At 39.9% G+C, this 21672-nt stretch overlaps 1 protein-coding gene and 1 long non-coding RNA gene across 3 annotated transcripts in view; one reads left to right on the top strand and one right to left on the bottom strand.

The window, feature by feature from the left end:
- LOC125964457 (uncharacterized) overlaps nt 1-15629 on the bottom strand; it is a 168444-nt gene extending 152815 nt beyond the window's left edge. The window contains exons 1-3 of one of the 2 annotated variants that reach the window (XR_007477502.1): nt 15259-15629; nt 12984-14179; nt 2239-9236 (exon numbers count right to left, since the gene is read on the bottom strand). This is a non-coding gene — a long non-coding RNA (uncharacterized LOC125964457). Of the gene's footprint in view, nt 1-150; nt 9237-12983; nt 14180-15258 lie in introns of those variants that run through there. The other variant, XR_007477501.1, reaches the window with a different exon arrangement.
- Nucleotides 15499-20137, top strand: RPL24 (ribosomal protein L24). Its single transcript, XM_004272594.3, has 6 exons — nt 15499-15569; nt 15701-15776; nt 16312-16422; nt 18762-18898; nt 19317-19380; nt 20013-20137. The coding sequence occupies exons 1-6, from the start codon at nt 15565-15567 to the stop codon at nt 20091-20093; spliced, it is 474 nt and encodes a 157-aa protein (XP_004272642.1). The 5' UTR covers nt 15499-15564; the 3' UTR covers nt 20094-20137.
- Nucleotides 20138-21672: the final 1535 nt, after the last annotated feature.

The raw sequence follows: 21672 nt of genomic DNA on the forward strand, positions 1-21672 counted from the left end.
TACAAAATCAAAAGTTTTCTGGTTAGTATTCATTGGTAGACTTTTATGGTCCTGCTCTCTTATCTATAACCTGTGACCTTGAAGGAGAGACTACCAACTGTGAAAAAACAGTTCATGGGTGTCAATGAAAAACTTAATCAACAGTCGATCTAAGAAAGAAGTGGAAAATTTTATTCCAGTCAACCTGATGATTGTAACCCAAAAAGCTCTGAGGACTCTTCTGTCCATTAGAGGTCAAAGCATGGTTATGTTGCAGGAAGGGGGACCTCTTCCAGGGCCTGAGAGAGGGCTCTTGTCTAACACTTGGAAATGAATTGTCCGAGGAGACACACATGTTGACAAAGCAGGAGACTTTATTGGGAAGGGGCACCCAGGTGGAGAGCAGGAGGGTAAGGGAACCCAGGAGAACTACTCTGCCATGTGGCTCCTAATCTCGGCTTTTATGGTGATAGAATTAGTTTCCAGGTTGTCTCTGGCCAATCATTCTGACTCAGGGTCCTTCCTGGTGGTGCACGCATCACTCAGCCAAGATGGATTCCAGCGAGGAGGATTCTGGGAGGTCGGTAGGACACGTGGACTTGTGTCTCCTTTTGACCTTTCCCAAATTCTTCCAGTTGGTGGTGGCTCGTTAATTCCATGTTCTTTACCAGGTCATCCTGTTTAAGATAACTCATTCAAATGGTTACTGTGGTGCCTGGCCAGGGTGGGTGGTGTCAACCAGTGTTTCCCCTAAAGTTATATAAGTTTTTGAGACAAATTAGGTATTATTGACAGTTTACACAGTCCATATCTACAGTACAAAGCGAGTACTTTGTACTCACTGGGGGCCATCGTGGCCCCTTACAAGATTAAGAGGGAAGGTTATCTTCTAAGGAGTTGTGACCTTGTGTGAGATTAAGAAGGAAGGTTATCTCCTAAGGAGGTCTGGTTAATGCAGATGCACAATACACACTAAAGGAGGCCCAAACGGGCAGTGAAAATTTTATGTTTAAAATTTCTTGTCATGCCATAAAATATGAATTTTATTTCATCACGGGTTATCTAGAAGCTCCAAATGAGCATTAACTTTCCTCATTATTAGTTATCATTATTTAATAGGTGTTACACACACAATAATAAAAACTAAACAGTGCACAAGGTTATACACATAGTTTCAAGTGTTTTGTCTGTGCACTCATCTAGAAGAGGAGATGCAGCTCTTTCAAATTATCGAAGTGGTCTGTAAATCAAAAAGAAGTTCAGAACCACAGTGAAAGAATTTCAGTAATAAAATTCTACAATAATATTTGGATGGAGGGGCTAACTACTCTGCCTTATTATTTTTTATTTTATTTTTATTTCTAGCTGCATTGGGTCTTTGTTGCTGCACGTGGGCTTTCTCTAGTTGCAGCGAGAGGGGGCTACTCCTCATTGAGGGGCACAGGCTTCTCATTGCGGTGGCTTCTCTTTTTGCGGAGCATGGGCTCTAGGCGCGCCGGCTTCAGTAGTTGTGGTTTGTGGGCTCTAGAGCGCAGGCTCAGTACTTGTGGCACAGGGGCTTAGTTGCTCTGCTGCATGTGGGATCTTCCCAGAGCAGGGCTCAAACCCCTGTCCCCTGCATTTGCAGGCAGATTCTTAACCACTGCACCACCAGGGAAGCCCCTGCTTTATTATTATAAGGAGGTTCTAGCTGGGCTTCTGTCTAGAGATTAGTGCTGAACAAATAGGAAGCTCTCTCTGGGAGAGGAAAATAAAATAGTTTGGGGGAACCAGTGAATGATTGTCTCCACCACCCCTCTGGATGTAAACTGCCAGCCCACCATTCTCCAAAGTAGTGAGATTTCAGGAAGGCCAACAGAACAGTCTTAAAGAATTGGTCCCAAATAGCATGAAATGTCAGGGCCAAAATAATTTAGAAGAGTTAGCCATCTCAAGATGAGATACTAAATATTTTATTTTATTTTCCCCCCATATGACATATCAGCTAATATCTGAGAAAAAGAAGAGGTGAAAGTAAAAATAAATTTCAAGAATAAAGCCACTGTCACATATATACAATGGAATATTACTCAGCCATAAAAAGAAACGAAATTGAGTTATTTGTAGTGAGGTGGATGGACCTAGAGTCTGTCATACAGAGTGAAGTAAGTCAAAGAGAAAAACAAATACCATATGCTAACACATATATATGGAATCTAAAAAAAAAAAAATGGTCACGAAGAACCTAGGGGCAGGACAGGAATAAAGACGTAGACCTACTAGAGAATGGACTTGAGGACACGGGGAGGGGGAAGGGTAAGCTGGGACAAATTGAGAGAGTGGCATGGACATATATACACTACCAAATGTAAAACTGATAGCTAGTGGGAAGCAGCCACATAGCACAGGGAGATCAGCTCGGTGCTTTGTGACCACCTAGAGGGGTGGGATAGTGAGGGTAGAAGGGAGGGAGATGCAAGAGGGAAGAGATATGGGGATATATGAATATGTATAGCTGATTCACTTTGTTATAAAGCAAAAACTAACACACCATTGTAAAGCAATTATACTCCAATAAAGATATTTAAAAAAAAAGAGAATAAAGGCACTGTGAAATACTTTTCAGGTGACTTTGCCTAACTAACTGGGAAGAAGATGACTTTTGTTTAAAAGAATAATAAAGGAGGGACTTCCCTTGTGGCGTAGTGGAGAGTGCAGGGGGGCCGGTGTTCGACCCCTGGTCAGGGAACCACATCCCACATGCATGCCACAACTAAGAGTTCGCACGTCACAACTAAGGAGCCCACGTGCTGCAACTAAGGAGCCCTGGAGCCACAACTAAGACCCGGTGCAACCAAATAAATAAATAAATATTTTTTTAAAAAAAGAATAATAAAGGAATCCTTGACAGCTTTATTTCATCATCTCTTTTGAAGTGCTTCTAAAAGGCAGTGAAACCTATATAAGTGATCCATCATATTTCCAATTCAAAATTAAGTGAATGTTTAAATAAAAAATTGTAATTTTAATTTATATTTGGAACACTATGAGTGCTTAAAAGCTCAAAAAGTTCATTTTTATAAGAGTGGTAGTTTTACTCTCTACCCCACCCCCCCAACATGATTCATTTTTTAAAAATAAGTGGTGCAGGGACTTCTCTGGTGGTCCAGTGGTAAAGAATCTGCCTTCCAATGCAGGGGACTTGGGTTTGATCCCTGGTCAGGGAACTAAGATTCCATATGCCGCAGGGCAACTATGCCCGCACGCCACAACTACTGAGCTCATGCACCTCAACGAGAGAGCCTGCGTGCTGCAAACTACAGAGCCCACATGCCCTGGAGCCTACACACCACAACTAGAGAGAAAACCCACACGCCACAGCTACAGAGAAGCCCATGCACCACAACTGGAGAAGCCCGCGCACCGAAATGAAAGATCCCGCACACCTCAATGAAGATCCAACGTGTTGCAACTAAGACCCAATGCAGCCAAAAAAAAAAAAGAGAAAAAAGTGGTATAATGGTTAATTTCATGTGTCAACTTGGCTCGGCCACAGTGCCCAGATATATCATCAAACATTATTTTGAATGCCTTCTGTGAGGGTGTTTCGGATAAGATTTACATTTAAATTGGTAGATTTTGAGTAAAGCAGATTGCCCTCCATAATGTGGGTCAGCCTCATCCAATCAGCTGAGGATCTAGATATAACAATAGACTGACCTCCCTGGAACAGCGTGGAATTCTCAGGCAGTCTTTGGACTTGAACCGCAACACTGGCTCCTTGCTGAGTTTCCAACCTGCCAGTCCACCCTGCAGATTTTGGAAACCCCAGCCTTCACAATCATGTCAGCCAGTTCCTTAAAATAAATCTCTTCATCTATATATCTATCTATATCTATATCTATATCTATCTATATATCTATATCTATATCTATATCTATATATATATACTATTGGTTCTGTTTCTCTGGAGAACCCTGGCTAATACAGGAGGCAGAGAGGTAACCAAATTCCAAGTAGCTTTTAAATACTAAAGGCTTCATTTTGTGATTATATGTGATGGTCCACCTCATTTGGGGCTCCATTGACATCAGATAGAGGTATGAAAAATTTAGTCAGTTCTGAAAAAAATTTCTCTGAAGAGAAAGAAAATTCAGAGTATCAGTGAATTATGTGTCTCTCATATATGGCATACAGCAGTGTAGCTGATATAAGTGATCTAGCTACAGTAATTATCAGAATAGCTTTCCTACACAGTTGCTTGTACACAGAATGTTACACAAGTTTTCAAACCTAATTTAATTTGCAAAAAATAATCTCCAGGGACTGCCCTGGTGGTGCAGTGGTTAAGAATCCACCTGCCAATGCAGGGGACACAGGTTCGATCTCTGGTCCGGGAAGATCCCACATGCTTCAGAGCAATTACTGAGGCCCACATGCTCTAGGTCCCATGTGCCGCAACTATTGAGCCCACGTGCTGCATCTGCTGAAGCCCAAGCGCCTAGAGCCCATGCTCCACAACAAGAAAAGCCACCACAATAAGCCCTCGCATGGCAACAGAGTAGCCCCCGCTCTCCGCAGCTAGAGAAAGCCTGAACGCAGCAACAAAGACCCAACTCAGCCAAAAATAAAATAAAATTTTAAAATAATAATAATCTCTAAAGGAGTCTAAATATATCTTTAGATGTTCTCTTTGTCCTTCAGGATATATTTTCTATTTTAAAATAATGTAGCATGCGCCAACTTTAAAAACATGTTACTGTAAAAATCTTAGAAAATATAGGCAAGCAAAAAAGTAAAAATAACAATCTTCCGTAATTCCCCTACGCAGAGATAGTCACTGTTAACATGTTGTGTTTCCTTTTAATCTATTTTTATCTATGGGACTATATCTAGATTCCCTGCCTCCCGTATTTTTTTTTTAACAAAAATGGATGTATACTGCACATAGATTTGAGACTGCTATTTTCAGGTAATATGTTTGTAAATTTCCCTGTGACCTATTTTTGGTTATCTCATGCACTTTTAAGAAATTTACCTTTTCTTCCTTTCCAGTTAAGAGAGGATATTGTCGAACAGAAATATATAAAGTATATTACTACACTGAGGAATTCAAGTATATGTGTTAAATCTTTCTCTTCTGAAATTGTACTTTCAAAACTTTGAAATCACTAAGATTTTCACATTTAACTACAACACAAAGTCTATAATACAGAAAGAATATTAATAATCTCTTTAAGCTAAAATACAAATTCCCTTGGGATCGACATATACACACTACTCTTCTTGCCTCAGCACAAAAGAATTCAGAGATGAAGTGATAGGTAAGAAATGGATTTATTTAGAAAGAAACACACTCCACAGACAAAGTGTGGACCATCTCAGAAGGCGAATGAGCCTCGAAATATGCTGTGGTAAGTTTTTATGGGTTGGGTAATTTCATAGGCTAATGAGTGGGAGGATTATTCCAATTATTTCGGGGAAGGGGTGGGAATTTCCAGGAATTGGGCCAGCGCCCACTTTTTGACCTCTTATGGTTGGCCTCAGAACTGTCACGCCGGTGGGTGTGTCATTTAGCATGCTAACGTATTACAATGAGTATATAATGAGGCTCAAGGTCTACTGGAAGTCAAATCTTCTGCCATCTTGGACTCAGTTGGTTCTAACCAGTCTTTGTCATGTCCTATGGCTGTATCATTGTTTTAAAGGTTGTGCCCTACCCCCTTCCCTCCTGTTTCACTACTATATATAAAATAGATAACCAATAATGACCTACTGTATAGCACAGGGAACTCTATTCTGTAATGACCTATATGGGAAAAGAATCTAAAAAAGAATGGATATATGTATATGTACAAGTGATTCACTTTGTTGTACACCTGAAACTAATACAACATTATAAATCAACTATACTCCAATAACATTTTTAAAAAATAAAATATAAATTTCCTTCCATGAAATAATAAACTCAAATGAAATAATCAACTGAAACGTCTACTTTACATAGATATTCTCTAGCAAAGGTTGGCAAACTACAGACTATGGGCTGAATCCAGCCTGGTGCCTAATTTTGTACAGCCTACAGCTAATATGGTTTTTACATTTTAAGTGACTGGGGAAAAAATAATAGTAACATTTTATGACAAAATTATATGAAATTCATATTTCAGTGTCCATAAATAAAATTTCATTGGAATACAGTCATATTTATTTACCTATTGTCTACAGCTGCTTTTACACTACAATAACGGAGTCCTCATGACTGAGACCATATGTAGCATTCTGAGCTCTTATTAGTGCTGCTACACACTACAAATCACAGTAACACTTTTTTTTTTTTTTTTTGCGGTACGCGGGCCTCTCACTGCTGTGGCCTCTCCCGCTGCGGAGCACAGGCTCCGGACGCGCAGGCTCAGCGGCCATGGCTCACGGGCCCCGCCGCTCCGCGGCATGGGGGATCCTCCCGGACCGGGGCTCCCGAACCGGGGCACGAACCCGTGTCCCCTGCATCGGCAGGCGGACTCTCAACCACTGCGCCACCAGGGAAGCCCACAGTAACACATTTTTACTTGACAGCATTTCATGTGCCATGTGTATCGCCATACTGTGACATTTTATTATTAGTTTTATGACCAGCATATACCTATCATGTCAAAACAAAAAAAAAGAAAATGGTAAGCTTAAAATATTCCACCTTTTTTTTTTATTGCGGTGCGCGGGCCTCTCACTGCTGTGGCCTCTCCCGTTGCGGAGCACAGGCTCTGGACGCGCAGGCTCAGCGTCCATGGCTCACGGGCTCAGCCGCTCCACGGCATATGGGATCTTCCCGGACCAGAGCACGAACCCGTGTTCCCTGCATTGGCAGGCGGACTCTCAACCACTGTGCCACCAGGGAAGCCCAAAATATTCCATCTTTAAGATACTGTGAACTGCAGATTATTTTGTTAACAAATTAGATGGCAAAGCATTATGTTTATTACGCAGTGAACCTATATGCTAAAAGAATACAATATATGTCGACATTACCAGACTGAGCAGTCATTACAATATTCAAATCACAGAAAACAGAAAAGTTAGAAAAAGTAAATAGAATATCTCATCATTGTAAAATTTCTTCACCAAAAAAAAAAAAGAGAGAGAGAAAGAAAATTAGGCTGCAACCAAAGTAATTTCCAAGTGGCTCATTTGTTAGGCAAGCAAGGAAAGTCATTTACTTATGGTGTGTTAATTAAATGATGTTTGACTGCAGCAGCTGAAGAAATGTATCCAGAAAAAATAAACTTGTTTAAGATCATTAGCCTTTAGGTAAGAACAGCTGCTTTAAGTGTTGAGCACACTGGGAACATCAATAGTCAATTTAAATTATTTAGTGAAGCCTAATTATTTTGAATCGTTTTCCTTGGCTCTTAATGAGTTGACAGGTGTTATTGAAACTGCTCCTTTGTTCTGTTTATTCAAGGAGTCAATTTTTCAAGTGACTTTAGAATTAGCCTTTATGAATAGGCTGTATTGAACAGGTGAGAATATTTTTAAAGAAGTTGAGAAAACACTAATTCAATACACCTAAGTGGAATCTTCTGTTTTAAAAAGGTAGAAAAAGCCTTAGTTTGACAGATTTACAACACTTGTGAAAATGTAAGGTGTAAAGCCTATGGTTATAACATCATTGTATTATTAATTAGCAGATTCTTTGTGGAAAACATTTGAATCCACCACGTGTTGAGCCAGTGGTGTCAACAATAAACTTCATTTGTTCTTATGGGTTTACCATCATCAGCCCATGAATTTTTGTCAGAAATAGCAGCTGAATATCCTGACTTGCCCTACCACACAGTGTTTGATGACTTACCAGTGGTATCATTTTATTATTATTATTAATTTTTTTTAGCTCAGGGCCAAGATTGAAATTTTTTCAAATGAAAAGAACCTCCCTTAACCACTATTTTGGAACACTTATTGAATGGCTTTAGGATTCGTTTTTTGCTAATTTTGATCATGTGATGATGCTTCTTAACAAACTCAAGCTAAGGACAATGCAGCACTTACATGCAAAACTTATTCTGTGGTAAAGTCATTTCAATAATCACTAACGTTATTTGATTCAAAAGTTAAAAAGGAAGCTGTCCATTCTCAAACAAATTTGCAGTGGTTATATTTTTCGAGCTCAAATTACAGTTTTAGTAGTGTTGTTGAGACCTCAATGCAAATGCAAAGAAAATTTCCATGTTTCAAGACCAATTTAACTGTGCATTTTGGAGCTTTCACTTAACTTTCAATTGGAAATAATTAATCTGACATGCTAAAAGGAAAATATCAAGAAAATAGTCTAATTCTATAATTGCCTTCCAAGAGATTAATATGTTCAATTTAAATCATATGTCCTTGGATTGATGGCAGTATTTGTCAGGGTGAAAAGACATTTTTCAAAGACAAAAGTTGTAAAATCTCATTAGAGATCAGGATTAACAGATTAATATTTGCAATTGATTTTGATGATAGGGAAATGTTAAGAGAAATGTTATCCTCCCCCTCCCCAAAAAGAATTTCATTCTTTTCTTTAGTAGATCTGTTTTACAAAAACGTACTCAATATTATTATATTTTAAATTTTGTCAATGGATATATTGTGGAAATTGGTTTTCTCTCTTGTTATAGAAATACTTATATAAATATTCTCAATTTTGCCTCTTAGCCCATGAAGCCTAAAACACTTAATATTTCCAAACCTCTGTTCTGGAGGAAATAAAATCTGAGTAGGAAATTAGCCAGTGAAAGGGAGGAAAGATTCCAGCCAAAGAAGACAGCTTGGGCACATGCGTGAGAACCAATAGAGTATGTGAACAGTACTAAGCAGTTATTGCATTCTGAATCATATAAATACCATGCTTCGTTCCTCTTGCATTTTTGAGCCAATCGGTAATACCAGTTTCTTCCAGGAGATGGCTCCCTTCATTTAGCCAAAATTTTATTATGAAACATTTCCAACATACAGAAAATTTGAAAGAACTTTACAGGGAACACTCATAAACCCACCACTTTGATTCTCTTATCAACATTTTATTATACTTATTTTATCACATATCTATCCCTCCCCTCCATCCATCTCGTTTTTTGATGTATCTCCCTATATACTTCAACAAGTATTTCATTAACTAGTGTTCAAAATTTATTTAGTTTCCTGTTTTTTTTAAATAATAGTTACGGTAATTCCCTGGCGGTCCAATGATTAGGATTCCGAGCTTCACTTCAGGGGGCACAGGTTCAATCCCTGGTCGGGAACTAAGATGGTGCATGCCGCGTGGTACAGCCAAAAAAAAAAAAAAAAAAAAGATATAAAGTAAAATTTACATGAATACTCAAATCTTAAATGAACATTCACTGAGTTTTGACCAACTGTGTTTAATTAACCCAAAATCCATAAAGACATAGAACATTACCATTAAAACAGAAAGTTCTCTCATACCCTTTCCCATTCAATAATTCCTCTCCCACCCAGAAGCAACCACTGTTCTGATTTTTTTTTCCATCATAGGTTAGATTTGTATGGTGTAGAACTTGATACACACAGAATCATACAATATGTACTTTTTTTTTTTGGTAAGGCTTCTTTCATTTAGCATAAGGTTTTGGGGACTCATGTTGATGAGTAAGTCAGTTTATTCCATTTTATTTGAGTAGTAGTCCATTCTATGAATATATATTATAGTTTGTCTATATATTCACATTTGATACAACACCGAGAGTGTTTCTTGTATGTATTATGAATAAAGATGATATAAACATTCTTGTATAAAGTGGGTTTTTGTTTGTTTTAAAAATTTTTTTAATTACAAAATAATACAGGTGGTACTTATTCCTCCTATTTTCAGGATTGAATTGCGGAGCTTAAATCTTTCAATCCCTAAACACTTTATAATTGTTTGAAACTTTTTATCATGGAAAAGTAATTAAAAGAGTACGTAACAGGACTTCCCTGGTGGCACAGTAGTTAAGAATCCACCTGGCAATGCAAGGGACACGGGTTTGATCCCTGATCTGGGAGGATCCCACATGCCGCGGAGCAACTAAGCCCATGCACCACAACTACTGAGCCTGCACTCTAGAGCCTGTGAGCCACAACAACTGAGCCCGCATGCTGCAACTACCGAAGCCCACGCGCCTAGAGCCCGTGCTCCACAAAGAGAAGCCACCGTGATGAGAAGCCCGGGCACCGCAATGAAGACCTAATGCAGCCAAAAATAAAGAATAATAATTTTTTTAATTAAAAAAAAAGTACATAACTATATAGACTATTGTGATGAACTCTCCTACACAACACCCAGCTTCAACTATTATCCACTTCTGGCCAATCATTTTTTTCATCCATGCCCTTACCCACTAGTCCCTTCCTCAGATTATTTTAAGGCAAATCCCAGCCATCCTGCTATTTCATCTGTAAATATTTAGTATGTATCTCTAAATTTCAATATAAGAACTCTTTTTTTTATTAAACACACAGTACAATTACAATAGCTAAAGAATTGACAGTACATCTTAATATCAAAAGTCCAGTCAGTATTCAAATTACCCCTATGGTTTATCCAGCTTGGTTGTTCAAATCAGGCCTCAGTTAAAATCCATATGTTGCAATTAGTTGAGGAGGCTCTTAAATTTTATTAATCTATAGGCAGAGCCAGCTTCAAGTTGTGCAACCTATGCAGTCACACTGGGTCCCTGGCTCAGGGGTATCCCATGCTTGGAGTTTAATGCTCTGCAGTCGCTGTCTTGAAAGTCTTAATAATTGTATCCTTGCATTTGTGTTTTTTAAGTGAAGTATAATGGGACGATACAGCATGTGCCTGGGGCTTGCCACCTCAGCTCCCTTGTAGGCCCACTCCTTGCAGCCTCCTCTCTTTCCAGGGATGGGTTCCAGAGGGCCGCTGGTTCTACATTCCCTTGACTCACTCCTTCCCCTCCCCCTCAGCTCTCTCCAAAGCAGGCAGCACCATCATGCATTATGCCAGTTTGACATCTACCCAGGAGGATGGTGGAAGGAGATGGCTGGCTGAACTTCCCAGCAGCACTGAGGCAGTTTGTTGGTCCGGTGCCTCTAAGGAGGGGGACCTGAGAGCAGGTAGGCCTGGAATGTTCATGCACAATGTCAAGTCACAGGGCAGGACCCTGGGCACCTATGAGGGGCTGCATTGGCCCAGCGAATGTCCTTGCCTGAGAGAGCATGAAGTTAAATAGCAATTGAAAAAATATCATGAAAGGTCGAGAGATAGATTGCAGAAGAAAGGAAATAGCTTATTTTAGTACTTTAAGGACATCTTTTTCCTGCTTTTTGACAAAGGGACCCCATACTTTCATTTTACACTGGACACTGCAAATTATTTATATAGCTGGTTCTGTTCATTCGTTCTTCTCTCTCTCTCTCAATTTTACATAATGTTGAAGAAATTAAGTCATCCTGTAGATGCCAGTTGCAACCATGTGGAGTCATTTCACATGTTCCTCTGTCCCCTATAATTTATATAATGGGTAGATATGAAAACTTGATTAGAGTTATATTTTTAAGAGAATTCTTTAAATTTTAATAATGCTTCATAATTTTAAAGAAAGATTCATAATTGTTCACTGAGTAATTTATTGATTGATTGATTGATTGATTTTGCGGTACGCGGGCCTCACTGTTGTGGCCTCTCCCGTTGCGGAGCACAGCCCCCGGACGGGCAGGCTCAAAGGCCATGGCTCACGGGCCCAGCCGCTCCGCAGCATGTGGGATCTTCCCGGGCCGGGGCATGAACCCGTGTCCCCCGCATCAGCAGGCGGACTCTCAACCACTGAGCCACCAGGGAAGCCCCACTGAGTAATTTTTAAACCTAGTTATTTTCTAATCTAGTTGCTAGGCATTCCTTTCAAAGCCCTCCCTGAGGCCAATGCCTGAGAGTCTTGGGATTGATCAGCCTACTGGGAACTCTGATGATAGATTCTAAAAAGGCAGGATCCCTCCCCACAACTGAGGAGAGAATGCTATTGGAAGAAAACACTAAGATTGGTGCCTAAGTCATTCCAAAGGCATTCGTGTTTACACATTCCTGTTGTTGTCTTATTTTAACTTTTTCTGCCTCTTAACGCTGTCAAAATTCTTCCATAGGCTTCTGTGAGATGACTGTCATGGATATCTATTTCCTTTGACCTCATCTGCTCAGCCTCCTTCAGTAGATTCTTTCTCCATTTCTCCTATCCCGTAAATATTAGTATTTCCTGATTCCTTTGGCTGACTCACTCTAGTCACTCTTTCTAGGGGTGGCAGACCCAGAGATGCCCTATCCAGATCCCTCTTCAAGCAAGAGCTTGAAGACATCATAGTTAGCAATGTCCTCTAGCTGTCAGCAGAGTCTGGCTCAGCTGCTGAGCACCACCTCACTTAGGTCATGAACTCCCTGGGTCAATCCACATCTGCTGACTAAGCAAGGTGGGGGTATAAAGAGAATTGATCATTTGACTCAAAAAGGGATACTCTGACAGGCAATAATTGTTCCAGAGCTCCTGGCAGGGTTGACTGGGGTTTAGTTGGGCCAGTAATGCATTTGCCTTCTTCTGCCTAACATTGCTTCCTCCTTCCTTTCATAGGACCTGGTCCCTAATAAATACCTTTTACTCTAAACATAGTCTCAGTAAGTGCTTCCAGAGAAGACAGCCTGTGACAGTAGGTGATGCTATCCCACATATTCTACTATCACCTATAGATCCATTACTCCTAAAATACATCCTATTCCAAACACTCCTCTAAACTTGTTTATCTTCCCACTACACAATTCCACCTTAACATCCTACGGGCATCGTGAACTTGGTCTTTCCCAAAGTGACCCTTTCCTCACAAACACGCTCCTTCCTCTTATCTGTCTTCTTTTGACAAATGATACCGCTATTCACTAAGTCTCCATCTTCAAATTTTCCTTACTTCCTGCATTATCTATTGCTATGTTAACAAATTATTCCTAAAACAAAGTAGTTTAAAACAACAAACATTTATGATCTCACCGTTTTTATGGGTTAGGAATTCAAGAGGGTTTATCTGGGCGGAAACTGGAAGAGCAAGAAACATGTTCTATCCCAGAGCCTCCGGAGGGAGCACAGATCGCTTGACTTCAGCCTAGTGATACTGATTTCAGACTTCCAGCCTCTAGACCCATAAGAGAATACATTTGTCATGTTTTAAGCCATCAAGTTTGTGGTTATTTGTTACAGCAACCACAGGAAACTAATACAGCAGGAGACTATGTATAAAAGGTGAAGAAACAGTGAAGAGAATGCTCTGTTCTCAGGAAGTATATAGACGCCCAGAAAAGCACCAATTTTGGAGTGAAGCTGTCTTTTGCCTATGAAAGAGAAAGGATAAAGTCTGCAAAAATTTATGGATGGTGTTGGAAACTGTGCTTTATGACACTATATAAAATGCTTTTAGGGGTTTCTGTATAATTTCTTCTTATTATAAGAGTGTTTGAACACAATGTAAGGTGTGATACATACAAAGTGTTATAAAGAACCCTGAAATGCCAGCTCTAGGAAAGAGTAAAAGAGCTAAAATCCATAAGACCGAGTCTCCTGCTTTTCCTCCACGGAGTTAGACCAAAAATAATTTCGAGGACCGACAGAACAAAATCTTCCTAAAATGCTTGGGAAGGGACTATAAATTCTGGGGTTCTGTGAAGTAAACAGATCCAAAATCCTGCAGGTAGATCTTGGCTCCACCCTCTACTCACATCCAGCTCTGCCTTGTGGAGCTTGTAGAAGCCAGGACTATTCCAGAAAGATTTTTTTTTAAGTGATCAAACAATTTTATCACCAGTAATTTAAAACAAAGAAAGTTAGATAGATGTCAGAGTCAAGTTCAAAAACCATGGAAGCTGAGGTATCCATCTGCCTGTAGTCTATTTAGACAAAGTCTTCTAAGTATACCAGACACTCTCAACAGCTGGTCAGAGTTGGTCAGGCTGTCAAATTCCTTCCCTTTGCTTCTTTGGTTTTTCAACTCCATTCATATCTCTATTCATTCATTCTTGAGATTGTTTCCAACATATGTGCAGCTTTCTTAATATCAGTCAGCCACCTTGTTGGACTTTTTAAATCTCTTCAACCACCTATTTGCAGAACTTTTTAGGGTGCGTTGCTTATATAGAGAGTGTCCAGAAGAAGGAAATTTCCTACTCTACCCATTTTGAGTTCTTGTGGCTGGACTAATAATAAAATCAACACACAACAGATGAACAGGAGAAAAAGAAAATTAAACAAATTTAATTCATGTACACAGAGGTCTCACAGAAATAAGTCCTAAGTAAGAAGTTGCAAAAGCAGGCAGCTTGTATATTTTTTAGACAAAGGAACAATAATTAGTAAGGAATTTAAGCAAAGTTTGGGCTTTGGGTAGTAAATTAGTATCAAAGTTTGTTTATACAAGCTTCTGTGCCCTGAATTCCCTATCTCTGGTAATAATGATGTCTTCCTATCTTCTGGTACAGTACAGCGAGAGAGCATGAGAGATTTATTTCCTGCTTCCAAGGGGACACAGAGGAGGGTCTAAGTATCCCTCTTGCACCTACCGGTTCTTAAGTAACATGAATGCAAAATATCCACTATGCCATTGAGGCATACTTTGGAGCAGCCTGCCAATGGTCTCCAACAACAGCATAAACCGATCATTAGATTTGTTTCCTAGTCAAGTACTCCAGCCTCGCACACAATTCAAGGATTCTCTTTTGCCATTCCCCATCATTTGCTGAAGTACCGAGCATTACAGAAGGGGTCAAGCGATCCAGGCATCGGCCTTCCCGGTGGGCCCGGGCAGGGCTGCCTTTTCCAGAGAAGGGCTTTACCGTTTCCTGAGCAACCACCGGCCGCTACCCCCACACCCCCGCCTCTAGGTAGCAGCCGGCAGCCTGGCAATCGACCGCCACCGGCAGTCGTCATTTTGCAATGCTTCGGCGCTTACTTAATATAGAGTTTGTAAACTAAATGAATTAATGTATGCATATGATTTAGCACGAGTCCTGGCACACAGAAAGAGAACACTCAACGAACGTTAATTATAATTAATGCAAAACGCCATCAAGCACAATTCCATTTGCACGGCCTCAGAGACAGTTCAGATGTCCTTATTTTTTTGCAAATGTGTAAACTATTACAATTTAATTTTGTTAGTTAAGGAAATGGGCCAGCACAGAAGGCAAAATATGATTTTAGGTTTTACCTAAGCGGTATTCATCTATACATCACTAAACTATAAGAGGGAGGGGAGAGAGGAGCCTCTTCTCTTTACCTCACGTTCCCTGCAGTAGGACGAAGCTCTAGGAGAGACGACAGAATGACTCAGAAAGCAACTGCCTGCCTGTCCCTCCCTCCCCGCCTGTAGAGCCTTAACGGCCTCTAGCGCAGTTACTCCAGAGGCAGACGGCCACCGGGGAACTCTAGACGTGTCTCCCCGGCGAGGTGACGTCATCACCGAACGCCGGGGTTAGGGAAGAGAATTGTGGGAGGAGATTGCTTTCCCACGACCTTATAAGGGCTTTTCCCATGATCCTTTCCTTCTTTTCGCCATCTTTTCTTCTCGCCGACGCTAGCAGCAATGAAGTAAGCAGGAACCTTATATCCCAATCCTCTTGCATCTTCGGGCAAAGGGCCTCTCCGGCATCCCAGGCATGGCTTCTTCTTTCCGAAGATATCCCCTACCCCACCTAATGTGCTTTCGCTTTTCGTTACAGGGTCGAGCTATGCAGTTTCAGCGGGTACAAGATCTACCCAGGACACGGGAGGCGCTACGCCAGGACCGACGGGAAGGTGAAAGGCCGCTTGGGCTAAACGCACCTTTGCTGCTAAGGAAAGACCGGTCTCGTTCAGTCTAGGCGGGATCCTTCACCACATCACCCTTGGTCCCTGAAAAGCTTGTTCCGGGGACCCTGTGTGCAATGATTGTTAGGATCAGAAACCTCTAAGTGAATCAGTCTTGAGCTTTGATCGAATGTAAATCAGGTCGGAAGTTAGGAGCTTGTGTAACATTAATGTTCCAGTGTAAGGGCAGTGGGCCACCGGGGTATTTGGCTATTTTATGGGCACCAGGTCCTTTTGGAATCTCGGGAGGGACAGGAGTTAGATGCCTTCCAGAATTTGACACCCAACTCTCTTCTGCGTTATGAAGTTAGGTTTGTCTACTCGAGAAAAGACAGGGCGAAACGCAGAGTTTCCTGCCAGTTCTGTGATACAAGCCTTTTGGTCTGTATGGGCCTCAGTTTTGTAAAATGAGAGGATAGAATTAGAATATTAATTCACTAGTAATTTCAAGCTCAAGACTCCTACTTTGAACTTGTCACGACAGGTTTTCCAATTTCTTAATGCAAAATGTGAGTCGGCATTCCTTTCCAAGAGGAATCCTCGTCAGATCAACTGGACTGTCCTCTACAGAAGAAAGCACAAAAAGGGACAGTCGGTAAGTGAAATGCACTTTCATGTTGTTGAAACTCTGAGCATCATTTACTGCTTTTTAAAATTAAATGAGACAGTGTGAAAGTACTCCTAATTGAAAAGCATCAGACAGTGAAGTGAAAATGATTGATATAAAGAGTGCCTCCTTATACATCTTAGGCTCACAGTAAAAATATCAAGTTGAAATTTGAAAGCATTCCCCCTTCCAGAGTTAGGTAAATTACATTAAGCTCACTTGGGTTATAGTGCACCATTAAAGTGTTTAAGATGTTCAAGTGGTGGCAACTAAATAGTTCTGTGAAAACTTGGTATTGGTTATAATGCTTATAGAATTATTCCCAATGTAGGTATCATATTGTGGAGTCTTCCAGCATATTAGTTCTTAAAACTGGTTGTGTTTTTTGAAGTGGTCTTTTAGGTTGTTGAAACAGATTTTTGAGAAAAGGTTTGAGTGTCATGGCAAGAGAATTAGTATTCAGGAGGCTTGTGAATATTTAGTGAGTGAGCACCTCCTGGGTGAAAGACATGGCTAGGTATTATGGGAGTTCAGAGGAAGGAAAAATTCTAAATAGGGGGATGTGACATACCCAGTAGGGTGGCCGTTATCCAAACGGGGGTGGGGGTGGGAGGAATTACAAATGTTGGTGGGGATGTGGAGAAATTGGAACCCTGTGCATTGCTGAATGAAGATGGTGCAGGCACTGTGGAAAGTGGTTTGGCAGTTTCTCAAAAAGTTAAAGAGAATTACCGTCATATGATCTAGCAATTCCATTTCTAAGTCTATATACGCAAAAGAATTGTAAGCAGGGACTTAAACAGATTACTTGTACACTGATGTTCACGGTGCTGTTATTCACAGTAGCCAAAAGGTGGAAACAACCAAATGTCCCATCAGTGGATGAATGGATAACTAAATGTGATAAATACATACAGTGAAATATTATTCAGCCTTAAAAAGCTGACAGGCCTGACATTATGCTAAGTGAAATAAGCCAGACACAAGAAGACAAATATTGTATGATTCCACTTTTATGGGGTACCTAGTTGTGGACAAATTCATAAAGACAAAGTAGAGGTTACCAGGCAGGACTAGGGGGGAAGGTGGAATAGGGAGCTATTATTTAATGGGTGCAGAGTTCGTTTTGAATTATGAAAAAAGTTCTGGAGATGGAAGTTGGTGTTTGCACAATATTACAATGCCACTGAATTACACACTTAAAAATGCTTTAAAATGGTCAACTTAATGTTATATATATTTTACCACAATAAGAAAAATATTTTTCAAATGGATTTGAGGTAAGAAAAATATAAACAGGTAAATACTGGCATTTTCTACAATAAAATTTCACCTCTGTATAAAGTTTAAAGTATTGGTAAAACGAGCATTTTGGTTAACCACAAATGTGCCCTCTTTTCTCCATATGTCCTGTTTAAAAATTTTAAGATATTTTGCGTATCCCTGCTTTAATAAATAGTTCATTTTATTTTTTCTTGGACTTAGAGATGCACACAAGATCTTTTTTCTCACAAGCACTGTAGCATAGGTTTCAGTATAGAATCTGCAGCAGATGTGTGAATTGTACTGTCTTGATTCCCAGACATTCCCTACATTTGGTGGCTTTCCTGTCTTAAATCATCTTCTAACTTGACTATTTGTCCCAGTGTCAATACTTGGAGTAAAAACAAAATAGAGTTGAGGTTTGATAATTTTTTTCCGAAAGCACATTCTTTATCATAAAGTCTTGTTAAGATCACTTTTAAAGTACTATTCAGTTAACTTCCTTAGAGTTTAACTTTCTGTTCTTCTAAATAATGGCCAGGATTTGTAATAGATGGTTTAACCAATCCATAATCGGGAAACTTATCTGTGTATTGTAGTATTTTACATATAGATACTTTAAAAATATATATTTGTATGTATATTTCATTTCAAATAATTGCATGGATTATTTTTGGTCTTTTTTTTTTTTTTTTTTGCTGCACTGTGCAGCATGTGGGATCTCAGTTCCCCAACCAGGGATTGAACCTGGCAGTGAAAGCCCAGAGTCATAACGACTAAGCCACCAGGGAACTCCCTGGTTGTATATTTCTGTGGTCTGAATTGTGTTCTCCCCCAAATTCATATGTTGAAACTGAGCCTCCAAGGTGATGGTTAGGAGGTGGGACCTTTGGGAGGTGATACAGCCATGAGGGCAGAGCCCTCATGAATGGAATTAGTGCCCTTATAAAAAAGGCCCGAGAGAGAGCTCATTTGCCCCCTTCTGACATGTGATATATTTCATTTCTTCCCGACATTCATGAAGCAAGGTTGCTAAGTGTGGTCCCCATCTTTTTGTTCTGTAGGAAGAAATTCAAAAGAAAAGAACCCGCCGTGCAGTCAAATTCCAGAGGGCCATAACTGGTGCATCTCTTGCTGATATAATGGCCAAGAGGAATCAGAAACCTGAAGTTAGGAAGGCTCAACGAGAACAAGCTATCAGGTGAGGAAGCTTTCATTATGAGCATTTCAGCTGTTGGAATGGATTTTAGGTTATGTTTGGGTTTATAGGCACAGAAATCTTAATCTCATGTTATTTTGTGTTGTGTTACTTGCATCTGTATAGGAATTGTGAAATTGTAAACACTCATGTTTAATAATACAGAAGTTTATACTATAGTCTAAATGATTTGTTGAAATTCTATATGCAATTATAAAGATACTGTACAATTTCTAACAAATGTTAAGCTGACTTGGTGGTTAATGACATTTGTTAATAAATCCTTTGGATTTATCATACAAATAATTGCAGGTGGGGAAGGAATATGTTAATTCTACTTTTCCCAAACACTAGCCTCTTGTTAATAGACTATACCCTTAAGGAGTAAAGTGCTTTGCTTATGTTATTTTTAACCCCACAGGGCTGCCAAGGAAGCAAAAAAGGCTAAGCAAGCATCTAAAAAGACAGCAATGGCTGCTGCAAAGGTAATTGTGGGATTATCTTGGATTTCTCATTTAAAGCAACAGAAAGATTTATTTTTAATCCAAATTGTGGTAAATGAAAGTTTCAGTTTTTTTAAGGAATTTAGTTCAAGGCTCTAATGGAAATGATGTCCATAATTGATTTCTGAGTGAGTGATTCCGGTCTCCAGAGAGGTCCCTTTGCTAAAGCCAAATGCATATGTTAGTGCTATATAGAAATAGAAAGGGGGAAAATAAAGGTGTTTTAAAGTTTATTTTGAAATAATTCTAGATTTTCAGTAAAATTTTCTATAATTGTACAGAATTTACCCAGCTTTTATCAGTGTTAATTTCAATAACCATAGTAAAAATTTCAAACCAAAAAATTAGCATTGGTCCTTCTTCTGTTCTTAGGATACAGTTCAGGGTCCCACACTGCATCTAGTTGTGTCTCTTAACTCCTTCAATCTGATATCTTTGTCTTTCGTTTATATTTCATATAAAGGTGGACTTCATAATATTAGGAACACAGATAATTAGGAAAGCAGTCTAGGAAACAAACAGAATCTGGGCATAAGAGAGCAGTGATTGGGGGAAAAAAACCAAAACAAAACCTCACATGGAATAATGCCACATAACATATTGTCTTTTTACAGGCTCCCACAAAGGCAGCACCTAAGCAAAAGATTGTGAAGCCTGTGAAAGTTTCTGCTCCCCGTGTTGGTGGAAAACGCTAAGTTGGTAGCTTGGATTTTTAAATAAAGATCTGACTATAACTAGATTGTGGTGGAATTTTTACTCCTAAATTAGGCATGTTCAGCCTACATAGTAATAGCTAAACTACACAGTTAGGAATTTAAGAGCTAGGTGGGTTTTTTTGTTTTAATAAATTATTTATTTATGGCTGCATTGGGTCTTCTTTGCTGTGTGGGCTTTCTCTAGTTGCAGTGAGCAAGGGCTACTCTAAGTTGTGGAGCATGGGCTCTAGGCGCGCGGGCTTCAATAGTTGTGGCGTGTGGGCTCAGTAGTGTGGCTCACGGGCTTAGTTGCTCCGCGGCATGTGGGATCTTCACAGACCAGGGACCGAACCCGTGTCCCCTGCATTGGCAGGTGGATTCTTAACCACTGCACCACCAGGGAAGTCCAAGAGCTAGGTATTTTTTAAAGAGTTCATTTCTTGGGAATAGTGCCTCCTAATGTAAGCCTCTTGGAGAGATGTTAAGCAAGATGATGTAAATAAAATAAGATCTATATGGTTAAATGCAAGCTTTGCTCAGCTGAGGCTATAAGGGCATGTTACAGACTGCATTGTCTAAACTTTTTTTGTTACATAGCTACAAGTACTAGGATGTTGCATAGATTTTAGCCAGGTTGATTGCTAAAAGATGCATTTTTTTCTTCTGTCTGCAGAAAGGAAGCCTTCTTAATGAGTTATTTTCTTGTTAAATTACCCTTCTCCATAATAGACACATTTATTTCATATTGGGGATGCCTTTTGGTTCACTAGTATCTCACCTTTTAACGATTAGCTTATAGCTGAGTTAAAACTACTTAGAACTATCACCTGTATAATCTGCTCTTGCTTCCAGAAAATAAGCTTAAATGAATACAATTTCTTTTACATAAATGGGGTAAGGAAAATAGTAATTGTAATAGTTGTTAAGAATAGGCTTACAGGGCTTCCCTGGTGGCGCAGTGGTTGAGAATCTGCCTGCCAATGCAGGGGACACGGGTTCGAGCCCTGGTCTGGGAAGATCCTACATGCTGCGGAGCAACTGGGCCCATGAGCCACAATTACTGAGCCTGCGTGTCTGGGGCCTGTGCTCCGCAACAAGAGGCCGCGATAGTGAGAGGCCTGTGCACTGCGATGAAGAGTGGCCCCCACTTGCCACAACTAGAGAAAGCCCTTGCACAGAAACGAAGACCCAACACAGCCATAAATAAATAAATTAAAACTTAAAAAAAAAAATTGGCTTGCACTTCTTCAAAAAGCAGATCATCACGTACCACACTGTGCTAAGTTGCAAGGAAACGATGAACAAGGTACATCCTCTTGAGAAACATGCTTTTTATACATAGGAATAGTATGTGAAGGTAAAATACATCAACACTGCCCCTCACCTCCATTCTATCCAGGGTGATGGAATTAATGATTATATCTGGTGCTTGTTAAATTCAGGCATTGGTCTAGGTGTTGGGGATAAAACAGTCTTTGGAGGACTTGAAAACTGAAAAGGTTTATAAAGTAAATATACATATACAAGGTAAGCTGGTTGGCTGGCTTTTGCTTAGATTTTGTTTGGAAAAAAACCCTTT

The sequence above is a fragment of the Orcinus orca genome, chromosome 5 (genome assembly GCF_937001465.1).
Source record: "Orcinus orca chromosome 5, mOrcOrc1.1, whole genome shotgun sequence".
In the NCBI taxonomy this organism is placed as follows: domain Eukaryota; kingdom Metazoa; phylum Chordata; class Mammalia; order Artiodactyla; family Delphinidae; genus Orcinus; species Orcinus orca.

Excerpts from the sequence above, each read along its gene's own strand:
- RPL24 (XM_004272594.3), top strand. Across the intron at positions 15,777-16,311 it reads ACGCCAGGACCGACGGGAAG|GTTTTCCAATTTCTTAATGC; the intron begins GTGAAAGGCCGC and ends TTGTCACGACAG. Across the intron at positions 19,381-20,012 it reads CAGCAATGGCTGCTGCAAAG|GCTCCCACAAAGGCAGCACC; the intron begins GTAATTGTGGGA and ends GTCTTTTTACAG.